General features: G+C 38.0%; 1 protein-coding gene across 1 annotated transcript; it reads left to right on the plus strand.

Moving 5' to 3' along the window:
* Window positions 1–1,841: 1,841 nt before the first annotated feature.
* Window positions 1,842–17,923, plus strand: RB195_000742 (uncharacterized protein; the record flags this gene model as incomplete). The annotated part of the gene is made up of 10 exons (XM_013441302.2): window positions 1,842–1,895; window positions 8,441–8,539; window positions 8,608–8,687; window positions 8,862–9,033; window positions 10,919–11,034; window positions 14,008–14,140; window positions 14,202–14,327; window positions 14,476–14,578; window positions 17,587–17,663; window positions 17,756–17,923. 10 exons carry the CDS (start codon window positions 1,842–1,844, stop codon window positions 17,921–17,923), a joined length of 1,128 nt encoding a protein of 375 aa, XP_013296756.2.
* Window positions 17,924–21,929: the final 4,006 nt, after the last annotated feature.

Consider the following 21,929-nt stretch of genomic DNA (forward strand, 5'->3'; position numbering starts at 1 on the left):
TTAATCTGCATTATATTCGAAAGTACTTTTTTTCTAGACGATTTGTGCCAAATGAAATGATCTAAATTTCAAAACCGTTTTATTCGGTTTTATCATGCAATATTTATTTGAAGGCTGTAAATTTTACTTACACGTTTACTTCAAATTTGGGAGAGTTTTCCTGTTTTTCGACTAGGAAAAACCTTGTAGAATTAGATTACACGTAGTCGAAGTGCTGATATTGTTCCCTAGAGCAAATGCTGCCACTTTGCCAAGGCGTATTTGCTTTAAACAAAGCTGTGCCCAGCCTTCTTAATCCACGGCAAAAGTTCGCACAAAATCCATCAATTCGCCGGTGTTCAATGACTCGGCAGAGTTGACATCCCATCTGAATCCGATCTGACCTGTTCAAGACTTCAGCATGATGAGAATAAAAGTTGTTGTCAAAAATTGCATGCCTCTTTTAGGCATTTAATCTATCCGGCTATATACAGTCTTTTACGACTTGCTCTACGACAGCATCTTTTTTTTATAATATTTGAATAACTTTTGTTAAAACTATGCAAGTCATGCAGTTCTTACACGTCCAGAAATATTGCCATTAATTACTAGGAATTACCCTCTTAAAATAGCTACCGAATCTAGTGTAATCATTAAAAAAATGAACATTTTGATATTATTAAATTTGATTACCAAATCCAAACAAAAAAATACTACACCGCCTTTGTAGATCGTCTGTCCGGTTTGGAAGGACTCTCTTTTCTTTCGCATCCATATCTCAACCGTATTAAGTTTTCACCGTAAGGAATAAGAGTGAGAATAGCTAATTTTAGCATCATACTGGAGTTGAAAACAGCTCCAGAGCAAAAAGAAATTCGTAGTGGTTCCGCTACATCATTTCATGATCAATTATAGTTGTTCACTGATATCAACAGAATTTCACTTGAGAACTTTTTTAGCCTATGCTTAAAGGCGGCAAAATATGACGAATTTTTCAATTTTTGGATCTCTCGTGGACGCTTTAGAATTCGGTTGGGTGTGGGTTACGAGCTTGAGAGTGGCCACACTCACTTTCCCATAATCGTCCTGAAAAACGACGTGGGAACCTCCTTTATTCCTACGGGAGGGACGTTTGGACGTACACGCTCCGGTTACCTCAGCACTCTATCCATTAGTATGGGACCTCATTGATTTTCGACCGCTTGCTCGTGTATGCGGTGCGTGTACAAGGAGATCGAATCCTATCGTACCTCGTAGGAGCGAGGGAAGTTTCCTACGCTGTTTTTCAGAACGATTAAAGGAAATTGAGTGTGGCCACGGTCATACTCGTAATCTTCACCTCCAAACTGTATAATGTTCACGGTTGATCCAAACGTAGAAAATTCCTCTGATACTGTGCCTTTCAATACTGTTTCCAAGTACGTTAATGGATAACCAGGACACGTTACGATGAGAGTTTTCGCTTCGCCTTCGCTTTTGCCAGGATTCGTTAATGTGGTACCAATCCGCTAAGATTATTTGGTTTTTCTCATCTTTTCTGCTATTCCCAGCGTTTTTCTTAATCACTATTATATTCGAAGGTATTGTTTTTTTAGACGAATTGTGGCAAATGAAATGATCTAAATTTCAAAAAGAAACATCTAAATTTCAAAAAGAAACAAACAACGGTTCTTCCAGAAAGAAAACACGAAGCTACAGCTACATCATCGTCAACCTTCAGTTGCAGTGAAGTGTCGAGAAAAAAAAGTACGTTTTGCAAAGATAAGCGATGACAGCGACCGCGAGAGCAAAGGGCGGGACGGTCAGACCACCGTGGCAAGAGTAATCTTGCAGACAACGATTGCGCATTCTTCGCTGACACGATGACCGTATCCACTCAACTGAAACAGAAGAAGGATAGGAGGAATATCTATGTTGTGAGTTCACATTATCTTTAACTTCATCTCCGATATTTTTTCTTTTGTCTGGTAGTCCTTCTGTTAGGCGCTCTGTCATTTGGCCATGAACCGTTCGTGGATTCTGGTTTTTTTTCCATTAAAGTTGTTTGTTTGTTTGTTTTTTCTTTGAAATCTCTACGTACCATCCAGCTATATTATTATGGATTTTTTTCGACATTACAGAATATCTCCCTTGTCTCCTTTCTTCATTTCTTTTGTGCAAGAAAACATACTAGCAATGTAGTATGTTACAGCTGAATAAGGAAATCTCCTCGCACTCTTTTTTTTTGCTCTCGAAAAAATTTGAGATAATATTCGTTGAACATTCGACACTTCTATGTACCTGTGATCTTTGTCCATCCAGCGCCGTCGCCAAAAACTCAGAGAATAAGGTGGCGCAGTAGGGAGCAGAGTGTCCGCGACAATCGTTCATACTTTGAACTTTCTCCTCTCCACGGCTCTACTGCTCAGCATTGATTTTATTAGGCGGATTGGAAACGTTCCACGAAGGCCCAAGGAATTAATTGAATAGGCAGGATTTATTCCCCAAGTAATCCACTTCTTTCAGCTTTGAATCCCATTAAACCAGAGAATTAATTATTAATTAAGAAATTAATAAGAAAAGGAATTAATTAAGAAGTACCAGAGAATTACTGCTTTTTTGGACTTTTTCACCCGAAACCCAAAAACAAAGGATCTTCTTCCATTTTTTTTTCTTTTTCGCTCACTATCAATACTGTGGGTGATGGACGATTCGTACTACGACCCGCATTTCCATGAAATCAATCATCATTGAAATATTATAATAAGAAGATGGTTTCTTTGTTAAACACAGAGTAAAACTTCGCTTTGAAAAAAAAACGCTGTGTTGAAACATGGAACTTTGGATTTATTTCTTTTTCCAGATTTTTACAATAATTTATGATCTGTTGACCTCAGTTGCAATCAATGAATTGTTAGTGTGTCATTGCACGTAAATCTCGGATACTACTTTCAGACGCTTGTTTTCGTTGCAGTTTTAAGCCGCGCAGTGACTCTACGAAACCTAGAAGTAAATCTGGTTAAATAGAAAATGAACTACATTACCACTTAATATAAGGGCGATGGGTGCGCATCAGGAGGAATCCGAGCTAAATTCGTTGCAAACAACAAAACAAAGGAAGTTCAGACTAGTTATGGCACAAAACTTGATCAGTGATCAGTGGAACTCCAAAATGCAATAAACGAGTAACCAGAGGAGAGTTTGAAGCCAAACTTTTACAAAAGGAAAGAAATATATTATATGCATATACTACAAATATATCTTTTATATTCTTCTCCGTAACAAACTGGGATATTTCACTACAGTACTCGTTGATAGTGATTGTGCTGAGATAACTACTGAATTTCAATTTTTCTTTGAAACCCACTCTTTTTATAGCATTCATATATTAATATGTATTTATATTTATATTATCTGCACACAATGGCTCGGGTGACTCCTGAGCGCCCCACTAAGAGCGATCGATTGATTGCCAGAGAATGAATAACTAATTAACTTCCCAACGGGATGAATTAGCTAAGGAAACTCGTCCTGAACTATTTATAAATGATCTAATCTAGTTTTTTTCTCTTGTTGATACCTGGGATCGGGGCGAATTTCTGTGCCTTTAGTGGGAAGTTGTAAGTTAAAAAAAAAAGAGTTGAGAAAGAGTAACCTTCTCAACTCCCCTAAGCAACGACCTGTATCTGAAAACCTTCCTAAAGATCTATCTGAGAGGTACACCATTCTAAATGTCATGAATTATATTTCTTATTTTCTTTACAAACTAGTTATGCGTATTTTGGAAGTAATTTGGTGGTTGCCACTACCTACACGGCTTCGTTCTGCATAGTTTTTCAATTTCAGTCACCACATTTCCTCGAAAAATTAAGAAGAAAACATTCTTTCTAGCTTCCTCCGTTCTTCCTTTCAATTCAAGTACAGTACAAATGAGATTTTTTAGAAAAAAAAAAAGAATTCTGAGATTTTTTAGAAAAAAAAGAATTCTGAGATTTTTTTTTAATAAAAAAGAGAATTCTGAGATTTTATGGAATAAAAAGAATTCTTTTGGAGTTTTTATTTTGGTTACCTAATTCTTTAGTTTCACGTTGACCTTTCGTGGCTAAAGTGTAAAAAGGAGCAGATAGAGGTATCTGTGTCTTGGCTACAAATATCTTCTAGGTATAGAGAGCATCGCTTACGGATACGCTTGCGGATATTTATTCTATGGTGGTGTGAATGTCATACCACAATTATCGGCCCGATTTTAAGCTGATAACAACATTGCTCCTATGTGACAATGAAAAGAAATGATCTTTATTGTTGTCGTTTATTACTGTACTACAGTTGCTATAAAATACATGTGTTATTTCCCTGACATTGTTTCCTAAAGTGTTTTCCAGTTGGCAAATAAATAATAAAATAAATATAATAATAATAATGATAATAATAAAGGATAAAGTGTAAACAAAAAGGATAAAGGAAAAAGTCACTCGCGTATCAATCCACTTGGGATGCGCCAACGCGTTTTACTGGAATTCGTAATCGATGGGGTTTTGGAACGCGTGTTGGCGTATACGATGACTTGTAAAGGCCAACACGCGTTCCAATACCTCATCGATCGAAGTGTAAATAATAATAAATAATAATAAGCGATAATAATAATAAATGTAATAATAATGAGTAATTTCCCATCAAATTGCATTTTATGGAAGAATGCATGGAAATTTTCAGCAAGTGTGACATAAGTGAACCATCGAAATCATACTTATTATCCATATTTCAATTTTATACTTTATCTTACTTATATTGACTTTTTTACTCTTATTATAAGCGACCTTTCCGCTTTTGTAACGAAACGGTGGACTTCCGTTAAGAAAAAAAAGTGTCCTGTCGCGCTAAGGTTTCAAATAATTAATCGCCCACATTCATAGCTTTCCGGCTTTCTCCTTCTGAGAAATTTTGCGTCAATCGAATAATAGAAGGGAAGAGCTGGAACAAAATATTTGGGGGAAATAAAAATTAGCATTTTTCTTAACCCTGGTAGGATCTTCATCCGACTGGAAGTGAATAAGTTTCGGAATAAAACCGCTGCTCTCAACTTTCATTTCAAAAAAGCGCATTGCTGAAAATTACACGATCACTATTTTTTTATGCTGTTGCAGTTCTAATCTACCAAAAAGCGGAAAATTTTACGCTGCTGTTGAAAATCATGGTTTTAATTTCGTGGCAACGGGAGTCAGTGCCCAGGAAGCGATCAATATATCGGTCGCGGGAACAAATTTCTCTCTCGTGCTTCAACCGTACTTTCAAATCAAAACCGTTCTTCATGCAAAGGTCATTTTGAGGATTATTCCTGTGAACATTAGTCATAGCAAATCAGTATGCGAAGTGGTCTGTGTCGTCTCTATGATTCGGAAGCGAAAAAACGCATTTTTTTTCCAAAACATTTAAAAAGGTTGAATGAAAGGGTAGAATCGCGTTTTCAAAAAAAAATAAACTGAACACTAGAAATCTATTTCAGTCCCACTTAGTTGAAACTGATTTCTAAACGAAGGCAAATAAGGCAGTGTATCTTCATAAGGAATAACATAAGATAAAGGAAAAAAGGATAAAGTCACTGGCGTATCAATCCACTTGGGATGCGCCAACGCGTTTTACTGCCATCCCAAATCGTTGAGATTCCGGAACGCCGCTGGCCCTTCTCAATGAATTGTGGGGCCACCCGATGATCAAGTCAGTGTTTTTTCCTCGCAGACGGCTCTGGTACCAATTTATCGACCGCGGAGGGATGAAAAGTTTGGTTTGCACTGGGGCGATTTCGAACCATCGACTGTGTGGCTATAGCGGACCTTTAACCGTCTGCGCCACATCCGCCCAATAACAAGAGAACATAAGAGAGAAATGAAATTAGGGAAATTTCAGAAATGGGACAGATTTACAACCTTTTCCAGTACTCTGTTTGGAAACTGTCCTGTCGGATTCTGCCGTGCCGAAGAAAAAAAGCTATTGAACTTTTTCTCTATCTTTCCATGTTTGTTTTCTTATGAAAACGATCCACACTAGATAATTAGAAGCGGTTTTTCGTAACGCTCCATAAAAGAAATCGAAAACATCCAAAGTAACAATATTTGTATAGGAAAACCATCCCGAATATCACCGACTTCGTGCTCGTACCGAACTCTGGGAGAGCTGGCAAAATGATCGCTTTACCAACTTTGTTCCAAATTCCGAAGTTTGGTGGAAAAGCAGGAAACAGTTACAGTCGATGACAAAAATCTGCAGCCCTGTTGCCGCGCCACGTCTGCCGCTACGCATGCTCTTTCTGTGCGTTTGACACATTTTCTTTTCACATTTAGCTAGAAGAGGCAGTACTCGGGAAAAAATTTTGGATCATGGGTTCTCTCAAGAGGTAAATAAGTTTTGGAATGTTGCTTGCATGTAACGCAGTCATAAAAAGAAGCAGTCCTTATAAATCCAGGAGCACAAGGTTTTAGGAGCGTCAACTGCCTTAGTTTATCTACTAATCCTTTACGCCTTTTACGGTGGCAGTAGTTTAACTAGTGAATAACTACTAGGATCGTCTAGGTAGAGGCGAAATGATCCACCTTTTCAATTTTAGCTTCTATCCTTTTTCTTAAAAGCATCACCCCACGAATCTGAGGTGGTACGGATTTCAGGTGGAGTATTCGTATACGGGTTAGTAGATTATGGAGAGAGGGTGATTCCGTCCATTTCTTCCTAATTGCCGTAAGAAACTGCCCGGACGATGCAGCGCGTGCATAAGGCTGGCGCGCTCCAATCGAACTCCTTGTAGAAGGTAGCGCGCCGGAACGCTCGAAGCCGTATCTTCCGGGCCGTTTTTTTTACTGCAATTAGGAAGAAATGGACGGAATCACTCCCCTCTCCAAAATCTACAATGCCGTATACGAATACTCCACCCGAAATCCGTACCACCTCAGATTTGTGGAGTGATGCCTTTAATGACGTTTTTACTGGTAGTTTGATCTACTTGATATACTTGATTTTATCCTTTCAACGCTACGAGTGTAGTCTTACTGCATAAACTGATACCTCTAGTTTCTGGATTTATAGGCAATCAATTCAGTGTTCCACTGTTAATTTTACAAAATTCGTCCCAACTCCTACTCTCTGTTGAATGATTCATAATCGAAATGTCTTCCTCCAGGTAAATTTCATTTTTATTTCTATGTGACGCTAAGTTTTATTTTTGTTGTTATGAATTTTGATATCTAGTAATAAATGATACTCAGCCAAAACGTAACTTTTTGAAAATTTGAAGTTATAGCACTGTAATCAGGAACTGATGATCGCGTTGATTTCAATATTTTGGTTCCTTCCAAAGTCACTTTTTCCATGAAGGATTTTATAAGTCATGAAACTAAGAACCTAAAAATAAGTTACGGCTCTGCTCTTCCGGAAAAAGTGAACGCTTCGAAACCACGTATCTCTCGTATGAAACCCCGCTGCTAGCACGAAAACACATCTCTATGTACTTTTTAAAATCTTGCAACACCTAGCAGCTTTATCCTTCGAAAAGCCATAGAGAACTTTATTCAAGTTGCGGACTTCTCCGTAATAGTAACTAGTAGATTTTTCATTTTTTTCATTTTAAAGAGCTGGCTTTAACTTTGCTTTTTCTTCATTTTTGTAGGAGAAGCTGCCATGAGATTATGCCACTCCGAGAGAACGAACCGTAGGCAATGAGGCCAATAATAAGCGGTTTCATCAAAGTGCTTCCTCAGCCTTATTGTCCTAGTTTATATAGCTACTCATAGCTTAAAATGGTCACTAAGATTTTTACGGGTGGTCGTTAAGAGGTTCCGCTGTGTATGCACGATCTGTCAATGGTTCGAAACCGCCCTGGTGTCAACCAAGACCTTCATCTATCTTCGGGTCGACAAGTAGGTACCATGCTTGTCTGGGAGGAAAAAGAAAACACTGACACTGTATCGGGTTAGCCCCAGGAAGTCACTGTACAATAGGCCAGACACGTGTTAGGTAAACCTCAAACGATTCTGAATTGCGGTGAACGTGGTGGCGGACCCCAAGCGGATTGATTAACGCTAGACCCTTTATCCTTTGAGGTGATTAAAATCTTAGGACCTTTTCTTAATATTTTATTCAATCTTCGTTCAGTTTTTTTCAAATGATCCCAAATCGGTCCTCGTAAAAACTTAGGAAAACTGATGTGTGAGAAGAATTTCGACTTGTTTGCGCTGAGTAAGCAAGTTGACTAACTGGCCACCCAGCGGTGCCTATTATCTCGCCTGAAACACAATGAACGAAGTATTGGAGAGAGCAGAAACAGGTTCTTGCTTAGTGCAATCCGATATCTTGTAGCGACTGTCCTACCGAAAACTATTTGCCGGCAATATTTTATCAGCCTGTGAAGACCGTGAACGATAAGAAATTATCGCTGAACACCTTCCATCATCGCTTTCTTTTTCTGTAGACTGGAAATTGAAGCACCAATTTTCAGCCACCACCAAAACTTCCCACTGTGGATGATGTGCGAAAAGTGGTCCCACCACATTGTTTCGAGAAGAAACTTGTGAAGTCTATCAGCTATTTGGTGCAGGTACGCGGCCGCAACTCGTACGGAATAACCGACTCAGGATTCATTCATTTGTTCTCCATTTCTTTCAGGACTTAATAGTCTTAGTCGGTCTTTATGCTATTCTACCTTATGTGGAGCAATACTTTGGTTGGGTTGGATATTTGGCTTGGTAAGTTTATTTATTTATTTGTTTATTACGCTCAACAACATGCCAAAAAGGACAAAAAGGACGAAATATAAAAAAGTACAGTAGATACAGAGTGAAAAGACAGAAAAAAGGATGCGAAGGAAGGACGTTATTGTTTAATCTGTAAATTAATCACCAATTTATTTAATTATTCAGGTGTTGGGCGTTCGGATTCTGCGGATGTTCGTTGTTCGTCGTCGGCCATGACTGTGGGCATGGCTCATTCTCGGACTACGAATGGGTGAACGATATTTGTGGACATATCGCGCATGCGCCACTTCTTGCGCCGTACTGGCCATGGCAGAAAAGTCATCGTCAACATCACCAGGTTGGTGCTACGCTTCTCCCGTACATTTCGAATATAACCAGCGCCGTGGGTAACGGACAACGGGAAGAGACTCCCGCTGTCGGTTACCCACGGCGGTTCTGCTCACGACCATCGGCACAAATAACTTCCACGATACGCTATTGCATTGTGCTCGAAAATCTTTTGTAGACCCCATGGTCCGGTTCTACGACGAGGTTCTCCGGGAACTTCTTTCCTCGCCAGATTTGTTCAGCCTAGGGAGTGCCACACGCGTTCGATTGATCCGCGACCGGGGGAAGAGACAGGGTGTGTTGCGGCGGACGCGTTGCGCTCACCCGGTTGAACGCGTCTGGTGCGGACTATACTTCTTTTAATAACTTCACTAAAAGTGGAAATTTAACTTTCGGACGATGTTTCGGATTACGATTTGTGAGGAGTTCGCTCAAAAACTCATTCTATTTACTTTTACTTGTTTGTCTGATACCAGCTAACTGAAAGAGGATTTATTTAAGGAAAATGCTTTGGTCAAGTAGGTAATACGCTAATTATTGACTAACTTTTTTTCAGAAAAAAATAAAGATGCGAATTAAAATAAAAGTAGAATAAAAATAATAAGAATAAGATTAATAATGAGACCAATAATCTTCATTCAGTGTTACTACAGTAAAAATTTCTTTTCCTCCACGGAATATAACTTTCACAAGATTTGATGGGTTTGTCTTATGCACCACATTAAGTTCTCTCCTCGTTTTCTTCCTTGTGCTGTTTTTTTTTCTCGCTTTTGACAGTTTTTCGCAAAATTCCCTTTCGATAAGCACTTCGAGGTTATCACACGGGAAGCGAATGAAAGATTTTTCGTATTTCAAGGGATTGAACACGAAAAATCCGAACATATCAACGTTTACAGTTTGAATTTGCATAATTTGAATTGTATGGGGTGGATTACAGTATCTGTGATATTAGCTGCCTCCACGAACACTCTTTGCATAAGTTGAGAATATCCAGAAAAATTTACCTGGAAGAAACTTTCACATTCAACATTGAAGTCATGTGACGACCACTTCGAATTAAGCTAATTAAAAAGGATTAAATTATAGGTAAGATTGAATAATCCGTTCCGAGCAGCTTAGTTCGGATCGAACGTTTAGTTAGCCTGATTTCACTCTCGTTAAGATCCAGTATCCATGATTCAGCTTATCCTGTAGCTTGGAATTTGATGGAGTCGAGAAAATTGAGGAAACTAGTAAGTATTATCCGTCTACTGCCAAAACAAGGAAGTATTTAGGAAAGTGGAGTGGTGCCTCATTGACGTTTTGGGTAAAACTTTATCCAAGACCCCAAAAAGTCACCACATGATTTTTTTCATCTAAAAAATGTACCGTACCTGAGAAGGAAAATCTCAGGTGAAACGCTATTTCTGTCTTCAAAGCAACAGCAAATTCTCCAAATGATTGCCAGAGGATTACATTCTGCTTTTTATTTTGAGCTGAATTTTTGTTTATCCACATCTATAGGTAGCTCTAATGTTTTTTCATCTGTTGGTATCTGTATTTGTATATAATATAAATATATTAGTACAAATGTACAAAAACGTGAAATAAAATCGAGTTTCCGTCTTATCAAGCGATGATAAGGATTAAAAAGAAAAGGGAGGAATTTTTGGAAAATTGTACTTTAAAATTCAGAAATTTTCTTTTCTTCACGTCAATAATTTAATCAGGTTTTTCACCTGAAATAAAAGATAGCTAGCAGCCAAGGTAAAAAAAAAATACCATCTCATCTCATGCTAATTTTACAAATCTCTGTACGATAATTAGGCTTACCAGACATACATCTCCACTTAATACCGTACGGTACAGTCTTTCACATTCTGCCAAAAAAGTTACTGATAAAAGTCTGATTTCAGTACACCTCACATTTGGATAAGGACAAGGGACATCCATGGGTAACCGAGAAAGAATATCGTGAAAGAACCACACTGGAAAAATACTTTGCCTGCTTCCCGCTATCTGGTTGGATTCGGTACGTTGTAGCGTTCAGATCAAGTAAATAATAGCAGTAAATAAAATAAATAGTAATAAGGAAGAATAACATACTGATCGTATCGTAGTAAATCGTACTAAATAATAGTATTAGGACAGTAATAGCAGTGGGAAGTGGTATTGTTGAATTTCTTTTAAAATAACTATAATCACAATCAATGAACAATAAATACCATAGGGAATAAATCAATCAATAATTTAATCACATCGAATAATTAAAAATGAATAACAAGTGATGATTTTCATACACCTAATACACTTATATCTAGATTATATCCGCTTTATTTGAAGAGAACATAAGGGGAGTTGTAGCTCATTTTATCGTCATCTGTTCCTATTTATTTATTATTATTTCATTATTTACTGTTTTCTACCAGTATCTTGCTTTTTGTTTTTGTATTTTGCTTTCCTTGCTGCACTTTTTTTTGCTGATATGTGTTCACTTTCGTTCAACTGAAAACTCTGAAAGTTGATAGGATTTACGGTAATCCAGAAGAAATGCCACGGCTATTTTCTATCGGTACTCACTTTTAGAGCCGCTTTGTTTCGGCGTCTATAAATAGAAACTAGCTTTATCGGCAAAAAATGCTTTTGAGCATGTCTTCACGAGGGCTCGTTTCATTAGGCTTAACATTTGCACTCGCTCACCGAAGGGCTTTGCTATCGACCGACGCGACGCGGTCCATGGAAAAACTGGGCTCGGCTCTAGAAGAAACTAGAAGAAAACTTATTTGAAAACGAGTTCAATCGTATTTCGCTGCCCTGCTTAACGAGTCCAGTAAGATATAGGACACGATGTTTGATTTTTAAGGATTTTTCTGCCTGAAAAAAGTGTTTTCGTTGAGAATTACTATTTGTAAAGGAAGGCAAGGTGAAGGTCTACTCCAAAAAGTTCCATCTTCACGTATAATCCGCTAAAAAAGAACGCATATACTCGTAATCCATACATCCTGCACTGTTTTACGAACCCTTCAAAGGCTACTCTAAAAAATCAAGCGATATGACTATGTGTTTTCGAAGGACATAGTGGAATAGCTACAACTCACAATCTCTACGTCCACAAATTAACTACAGGACCCTGACCTCCCGATTTCGTCGAGGACTGGAAAGTTCTTTTTTTTTCTGGATACGTTAAAAATCGTTGCACTATAAACATAGTTAAGTAGGTGAAGTATACCATAGTGAAAAGAATTGTGTATATATGCATTTAAAAACGAATTCGATACGTCGATACGCCAACCGTTGCACTATAAACATAAGGTGGAACCAATAAAAGTGGAATAAGTAAGTATCGGAGTACTGTGAAGTACTGGTCCAGTCTAGCAAACTTGTTTGAACGAACTTAGTTACGTACGTCCAAAAATTCTCCGTGTGTGTCTAAAAATTTGAGATAAAATCGAATTTTCATCTTCTCAAACGATGCTAACGATGGTTTAAAAAAACAGAGGAATAGTTGAAAAATTGCGCTTTCAAATTTTGAATTTTCTTTTTTATTGCAGGATCTTTTAGATCTGACAATGGCGAGAGGAAGTCGGCGAACTTCCAGTTTAAGAAATCACGTATCTTTAAAAAAAAATGCCCAAGAATGCTATTATAATGTCATATTAATCTGAAAAAAAAGTAAAGTTTTTTTTTTCGAGAAGTTCAAAATTTATCAGGTAAGAATTGAAGAAAAGCAAGTGCTCTTCTCTAGTTACTTCCTAATTTATAACGTTCCAGTTAGCGTTGTAGAGGATATTTTTTTTGCAAATGATGAACGGTGTAATTAAAAAAAATATCCTGTCAACCCTGGTCTATTAAAAAAACTATTTTTACTGGTTTAAAAGTGATTCCAGCAGTGTAGCCGAAACATCGGACCCAAAAAAATCAGAAGGTGATACATATTTCTAAATAAACCAACAGTTCTAGGCCTCTAAAAAGGACGTTATCGTCGAAACGTTCGACCGTTGAACATAATTGAAGACTTGTTCCTATCTAGCAATCCTTACAGAAAATTATATTTGTACTGGGAGCAGGGAATGCTTAGGTAGAAAGATTTGTAGGTAAAGATTTGGATAAATATGGAAAATTGTGCTTCTTTGCCATCGTCGTATCCAGAAAAACATACAGTAAGCATAGAAAACCAAATAACTCAACTTATCACGTAAGTAACAGCCGATAGTCATCAGTCCCTTAGGCTCTCTTTGTGTTCTCTTTATCATCCTTTTTTTATCTTATTATATATTTTTATCCTATTTCTTTCTGTTAACCGTATCTTCACCTCTCTTGCACTTTGCATTCCTGCGGGAAAAAAGAAGGAACATCTACTAGTAAATTTTTGCGTGTAAGCATTTTCGGAATCATTTCGCAAAACATTCCGGAAAAAAATTATGAACAACGCACAGGTCAAAGTTCTTCAGATAACACGAAAATGTTAAGCGGCTTTTTTTATGTTTTCCCTTTATCAAAGAGTAGTTTGTAGCGCCAACACTAGAACGAAGCGTAGTGTAGCTCAAATATCGCACAATTTCCTAACCATACCTCATTCCGTCCCTCTCCTCGGATAATCACGTCCCTCTCTTCGCGTTTAGAACAAGAGTGCTGCTCGTCCGTTCGACCGCACATTCCTGATGACATCTATCCCTGTTGTGGTTTTCCTGAGTTCTTTTTTTCTGGCGCGTTCGAGAAATCCAGTTCTTCCGCACTTCCTCTCGTTTTCCGGTGAGATGTACGGGGGGAGAAAAAAAAAAACGCGCCGTCCCCCCAGCCCTAAGCACCAGTAGCAATCAGCTGATGTAGCGCGCGCGCGGCTCAGTATGCGCCAAGTGCTTAACGTTTATTTGCTGCTTAAGGGATTAGACGTGGTTAAGAAGCCGGTAGAGCTTAACACTTGTCGACTGGTCGTTCGTAGACGAATAAGCGGCGCCGCATGATCGCGGAAAAAAAATACAAAGAATTCTTTAATAATTTTCAGATGGAATCCAATCTATACAGTTGTTGGACTTCCGGATGGTTCACATTTTTGGCCATGGTCGCGACTATTCACCACACCTGCTGATCGTGTTAAATGTATTATTTCAGGAGCAGCTTGTCTGTTTTGTGCTGGGGTTAGTCAGCTCGGTTTATGCTTATTTTTCGGATACGAAAATTATTCCCAGAAATTTCCAGGTTGCATTTCATTTTTGCGATTATTCAATCTATAATTGGTTCAAGTACTACTACATTCCGCTGACGTTCCAAGGACTAATACTGGTGATCATCACCTATCTGCAACATCAGAACGAGGAGATTGAGGTGAGTGGCCATCTATCTCGGATCGAGGCGATCTCGATATCACTCCAACGTGAAGTGGATGTGTTCAAGCGCGGCGTTTGTTTGTACAAAAGCATTGTTTCGTTGTGCCTGCTCTCCTCAAATTTAGTCCTCTTTTTTTTCCTCGCAGGTCTACGAAAATGATGAATGGTCATTTGTACGTGGTCAAACGCAAACTATCGATAGACGATACGGGTTCGGTCTCGACACGATCATGCATCACATTACTGATGGTGTGTTTACTTTCGACAAATACAAAAATTTGTTTATTTATCCATTTATTTGTTTATGTACCACATTCAATCCATATCGCGACTGAAGAAACTCTATTTGAAAGGAACAAACAACAACAACCAAAGAAAAATTCCAGAATTATACTAAAACTCAAATAAAATAAAGAAAAGGAGCTCTATGTTGTTCTCCTTAGGACCTTTAGGCACAGAACAAAAAGTAAAGAAAAAACATAACTCAACGTAAAATAAACAAACTACACGCTACAACTAACGAACTACAACTAACGAATATTAGTACCATAGAGTGATTGAAAAAATAAACATAATAAACAACAATTCCTGCGTAGAAGTGTAAACATCCAGCCGAACTTCCAGCATCCGGTCGGAATTCCTTTCCTACTTTATCGCGTAATACAGCAGCAAAACAGATAGGCTGAAGGAACATTTTTCTCACATTTTGAGGGTTTAGGAAAAAATATATGGAAAATGGAAGTTGTAGAGTGGTGTCAAGTGGATTCAGGAAACCACATTCAGGAAGGATACAAACATTCCTTAGATCTAGTCCTACAGAGCTCCGTTTCCTAGTCTGGTTGTTTACTTCACTTAAGGTCTGGTAAATAGTGCTATGATGTTGACATGTCGTCATGTTCTGGAATATAATTCCAGAAATGCAAAGAAACATTTTCCCTGTTTATTGTGCACCAATACTCTGTTTACTTACTGATTTCTATTTGTTACGAAAAAATGTGTGTTATTATCGGGAAACATGGGAAGCTTGATCTAACACCAAGTAATCAACGCTCCAGATTCCATATGTGTTCTTAAGCGGATTCTTGTTACCTCTCGTTACCTCATCCAGCAGCGGCAGGAAATTCCTTCGATCCTAAGGCTTTGAAAAAGACTGAAATCCGCCGAAACGTTGGCCAAAAATGAAGAATCTCGTGCCCGGGTCAACTTTAGAGCATAAGTACTGTATCATCATCGTGCCGAGATTTACTGGAGGTAGTGTATGGAGGCTCCAACTACGTACCTTTACCTCCCGTGTACTCGAGAATTTGATTCTTTTTGAATTTAACGACAATACACATCGTCAACTACTAAAATCTCATCTTAAAAAAGAGTACAGTACTCGGCTGAAGGTTAAAGAGTACAGTACTCGGCTGAAAGTTTCGAGCTATATTGTTCATCCGAACCTCGGTAGAGAGTCTTCCCTTAACATGATTCAAGATTTGGAGGAAGGATCTCACCCGGCCACGATTCAGTTCCCGTAGTGGTCGCACGTGCACGGCTCACGATCTAACAACCTACCACGGATATCAGTGAGGACAAAATTGACTGCTCCCTGTCTCGATGCGGAATCGAAATTTTGTCCATTTTTCGAGAATATTTTGAAGTTTTTTATAGTGCGTCAAATGTTTGCTGGAGAAGAAAACAAGTACTTAAAGAATGTTCAAACACGGCGTTCACAGGAAGTTTTACCCTGGGACAAGAACCTGCACACGCTGCCCGTACAAGCGCTCCCAGCTCTTCTTCATGATATATTTATCAGGCTGTGTACAAAAAAAAAAAGAGGAAAAAAATAATACACGCGTTTGATTTTAGTAGTTCTTTACGTTATGAAGATAAATCTTCTTAAATATTCGTCGGTTACCGTCCCTTCTTTGTGGCAGTGGTTTACAGCTCTTCACGTGAGAAGCAGGAATGAAGAGGAAAAAACGCAATCTGTAGAGATGCGAGTTCGCCTAAGGCAAAATAAGCCTAAGCTAAGCCGAAGCAAGCTTAAGCTGGCCGGAGGACCATTCGGATGGATGTGGAGAAGGGGTTTGAGGGTTTTCTGAAAGAAATGGGTCCAGTTTTCAAAATTTTCCCTTCTCGAGAGGTTATTGAGCTCATTTTCTTAGGTGCTACTGCCCGAAAATGGATAAACGAATGCAGTCGCATTTTTCCTTGATTTTCATGGTTTTTTTATTGACACCGGGTACAGTAACGCTTTGGCTGCAACTTCCGCAAATTGGTATAATCTTATGAAAATTCCTCAGCATTTCGCTTAAACGTAAGATAGGAGAGACCTCATTTGAATACTAGTATTCCAACCAACCCGAATTGTTTAGGGCATATAATGAGAATGATCGCACGGTTGGGAACGAATGTGTTCAATCGGGTGAACACGATGTTTTTTTAGCTCTCGAAAATATTCGGAACAAAACAAAATCCTAAAATTCGTCTCCACACAGTATTCATCCAATTGATGAAACTCTGTAACATCTTCGGTTGCACCGCAGCAAAAAGAAAAGCGATTATGTGTCAAGCAGAGAAGCAGCTTGCTTTGCCGCAGATCTGTCGCATCGCTCATCGCGGGTTGAACACATCCAGGGTCGACCATACTTCATTTGTACGAAACATAACTGTTCACTGTTCAGTGGAGTTCTTCCTTGAAGTCACTAGGATCAATAAGCTACACTTAAACATATGAGAGTTTAAAATTCTTGGTAATTTTGAGGATTTTGAACACATCGCTTATATTTTACTGATTATAATTATATTTACGTAAATATTTGTAATAAAATGAATGTTCGTAGCGACTTGTTATGAGTTGTTAGTAATTATGTAATTGTTTGTAATTATATTTATTAATCATATTTTATTTAGACTTGAACGAAATCAGTGCTTTACTGTCCAACATACTATTAGAAACAATTCACTCTGATGTTCTTTCCTGAACGGGAATTGTTAGCTTTCATTTCGGAATTCACAAATGCACAATTCTTTACTGTGTCCACGTATTAATACTAATATTAATATTAATATTAATAATCCCGTGTTAATCAGATCATCATTTCTTCTTCGCGAAAAATTTGTTTCTATATTAATTTGGTTGTTGAGAAATGAACTGGTGAAATCTGAATCACAAGCGAATTTATTTATTAAATTATTTATTATTAATTATTTCGAATTAATTAATTTATTTATTTGATAAACATTTCAACAGGCTTAACCCTACATTATAGGACATGTGGCTCATCATTTCTTCTTCACAAAAATACCTCACTACAACCTTATGGATGCGACAGAATCGATCAAAAAGGTTAGAGATTGAGATTTTATTTCAAATTTAAGTGAGATTCAAATGATTACGTTATGAATATATTGTAACAGTAATGTCTAATGCATTTTTAGGCACTAGAACCGTTGAATGGTACACCGTACGGCTACAAGTCGGAGACGAACTATGACTTCTTCTTCAGATACCTTTGGAGTAACGTCGTACTTGACTATCTGATCTACAAAAGCAAAGGTGTACTCCAGTATCGAATTGGAGTCGAGAAAGCATCGAAGACGAACTGAACACCCCCGCGCTCGTTTCTCGCACTTTTGCGTTCTCAGTGTGTTTAGCAGTTGTTCTTGGGATGAGCATGGCTCTCAGTGTTTGCGTAACGCGCCAGCAACTGGCGACTTGTTTCCTTGTCCAATTGCCCGATCGTTCAGGGCTCCTCTCGTTTTTGTTCTTCATCTCATATTTTGAAATGATGATAAATTAATTCCCTGAATCAATGAGGATGTTGGTCAGGAGAGGATAAGGATAGACAACGGATAAGCCTACGGATCCTCTCCGTAAGATCGTTTTTATGATACGCAAGCAACGCAAACATGCGCGTCCCCTCATTGTGCTACGTGCCGATTAACGAGTGTCGGAATTATCTCACCAGTGCTTTAAAAATCACAGCTCACTCATTTGTGTGTTTCCTCCCACACACTGAGCAAATGACTGCACTTTTTGGAGCTTCTACTAGTCGACAAACAACTCAAAAAAGCACACACTGGTTATCCAAGGAATCCATGGGAAATTGCATTCACGTACAACAGTGTTCTGTCAATAGGTAGCGAGGCAAACACGCTTTCGCCACTGCCTACACAGTTTGGCCACACGTTTTCACTTGGTATTCGATTATTGGGAAAATGTTGAGAAATCCATTCATTTTTGAAAGTAGTGCTGAGAGGAAGAAGTTCAGAACATTTCACTATTGTTCAGCTTTGGAATATTGGATTTTTAAAGCTCCGTTCATTGGAGGATTACTGTAGGGATCAGCTGTAACGTTTTTTTCCAAATATTTTTGACAACTACGGGAATCGGATCCTTCCAGTCGAATAATTCCAGGAAAAAGAACAATATATAATACCAATTCCTTCCTTCGTATAACAAATAAAATTTATGTCCAATGTCACTCATTTTAAAACTCGAGAAGAAAGCATGTTAGTTATTATTCTAAGCAAATAACAATAAACAATAAACACATGCGTTGCGCGACCGTTCCCTTGGGCTGAGATGACTGCTCGTTTAAGGCAGTTTACTGCTTAACCCTACATACTATTGAATTTATTAATAAAGCACTTAAATTTTCGTTGAAAAATTGAACCCTATATACCCAAAATTTGTTTAAATTATTCAGGATTCTGAATTTGAACAAGAATGACATAAATGAAACTGTAGCAAACCGTTAATGTAGGTGTCGTATTATTACGGTAATAGCGCTACTTTCTGGATAAGTCTCCAGATTTTCCCACAATAAAAGGTAGAACACATATGGTATATAGGGTAACGTGTGTCCAAGGACATTATCTTCAGGCTATGACTTTTTGTGAAATGGAAGTTCTATTCGAGAAGACGTATATCAATGAGTTTATGGCCTTTCTTCCTTTGGCAACTCCTGAAAGCATTCGGAGCGTCTTCTCCGCACATTCCTTTGAAGTTCATCTAAAACTTCCGAAACTTCGTTCATTATCCTCCATGGATAGTTTCCCAGAGGAAAGTCACAATAAGAGATTTCCCGCATAAAAGAAAAGTGCTTTAATAGAATTTAATAGATAAATAAAATAATTAAAGGTGTTTTAATTGTTCCCCTTTTCCTTGTGATAAGATAGATTGTTCGACTATGAGCGGACGGATACATATTTCTTGTTTCGTTGCTTCCGTGGAGTTCCACAACCAGCCTCCATCAAATCAACTTGTTTGTTCAGTAGTGAACGTGAGAGTCCATTTCAACGAAAGAAATGCGAACCGTTGAAGAGGGGCAGCTAATAGATGAAAAAAAGTTGAAATGCCAATGATAAGGCACTTAACCGTCACTTCTGTGTACAAACAAATACGCGTAGATTCATGGAAAAATGCATTCCTGTGCTGTAAAAATTGAGATAGTGGTTCGAATCCGGTGTTTTTACTGTGAACTGTTACACGAGATACATTTATTACGGTTTATTACCAAGTAGTATTTAAGAAAAATCCACTAACGAGAATGACAGTACCGTACCGAACATACACACATATATGGATGAAGTGGTCAAGGTGAGAAAATCACACAAGCCTTAGTTTTCGAATCAAACAGTACAATATGAAGTGATACAAATACTGTAGACTAGTATTTAGCTGAGATTTCTTATTTTTTCTTAAATCTCAGCTAAATACTAGTCTACAGTATTTGTATCACTTTATATTGTACTGTTTGATTCGAAAACAAACTTCTACGTCCACATTCCTCTATTAATTCGACAAGCTTTAGTATTTCGAATTTAATAAGCAGTTCCAGCAGTTCGCTAAACGCTACCATATAATTTACAAATAAAGCACTTAAATTTCTTTTGAAAAATTGAACCCTATGTTCTCAAGTTAAGATCTAAGAAATTTCTCTTGGTAGGTCTTGACGAAGGACAAAATTTTCTGAGAGAAAAGAAAACGTACACTTACTTAATGGGGGTCAAGTTCTCCGTATAATATGATATCAGGTTGATGCTGAAGCAATCACGTTCTTTTTTCCACTTAAACTTGCGCACAGGAAAAGAGTTAAGTATTTTGTTACAATACATTTGAAAGACCATCCCCTTCTGTATAAGGCAGTGCTTTTGATTCTTTTAAATGCTGATTTATTTTCCGGGAATTTCTGGACACTCAGCACACTAGTAAGCAGGTGAAGGATTGTGCAGGTGCTTGGATTTAAAATCTTACCGTTTTTAGAATAGCACTTTTGTGTTTTAGTGGTTAAAAAATTTGTTGCAGTACAGAATAATGGGAAAGTGTCATCGAAGGGGGAAACGGAAAGGAACAGTTCTAGGGAAGTAAATTATTTCTCGAAACTGACCTCCTCGTTTAGGAACACCTTCCGTGTACTGTGTCTGTGTGCTAATCCAGTGAAGTTTTGTTGTTATGAAACACAACAATCTTTTTAGTTAGTATCAACTGAACAGATTAAAGTGCATCGCTTCACAAGCTGACAGTGCACATTTTTGATTAGTTGAATTTGATGAATTTACGCTTTTTCAAACAATTCTTCCCGAAAATTCGGGAGAATTCTGTCTCGTATGGCCGCAGCAAGGAGTCTTTTCTTTCCTTATGCTCTTGATGAGAAGGAGTCTCCTGGATCTCTTTTTCAAGGAAAAATTTTAGAACGTGTGTGATTTGCTGGTGTGTAGGAGATGTACCGTATCTCCTACACAACCACTATGTACTGTAAAAGAAGTCGATAGTTCTCCGGAGTCGTGATCCGTACTGCCATCATGAAGATCGTCGTTCTGTTTGAGTAGTGTGGTGCGAAGTTGAGTCATTGCGGAACGCCGAAAAGCTGGACTGGGCACAACGACAGCGACGCGACATTCCAGTGACGAAGAACTGCTGGAATGTGCTCTTTGCTGCTGCTCCCGAAACGAACAACTAGCCATCCCCCCTTGACAGTGGAAGATATTCGCTGAGCTCTTAGACATTCAAAGACCACTTTCAAGCAGAGAAAATGAACTGACTGAGAAATTTCACTCACTAATTGAACTCATTAATTGGCGGTGTTTGAATAAAATTAAAAATTTGGTATATTGTGACGTAGGCTTTCGTGGGATATAATTAATTGAAAAATCATCAATCAGGCTTGAAATCGAATTGAAATAATTAAGAAATTCAGTTATGCGCCGTACTGAAATGAAGCCTAGAGAATTTTGTGGATATTTCTTGTCTATAAAATTCCAAGAAATAACGAGAGGAGGAGCTTTTGAATTATTCTTTAACTTTTCTAAGCGTTGTGTCACTGACTACCAACTAAAGCATCATAGAATGGCTGCAGTTCTTTAGGAGACTTTCTCAAAGCTTTGAAAAGATGAAAATCGTTCCACTTACTTCCAAAAGAAATTAATTATTAAAAAGAAAGAATCAAATTTTTATAACTGCTACATCAATCGGCGAGCTTTTCTAACTTTGTGGATTTAGTCAATTATCCTTTTATTACCACCATTAATGACCTTTCAACGGCGAAAGGTTGGTTATACGATTAATATTAACGTAGAATCTTACACCAATTTCATAGGTTGCTACCTG

Source organism: Necator americanus, chromosome IV, assembly GCF_031761385.1.
Source record: "Necator americanus strain Aroian chromosome IV, whole genome shotgun sequence".
NCBI classification, from domain to species: domain Eukaryota; kingdom Metazoa; phylum Nematoda; class Chromadorea; order Rhabditida; family Ancylostomatidae; genus Necator; species Necator americanus.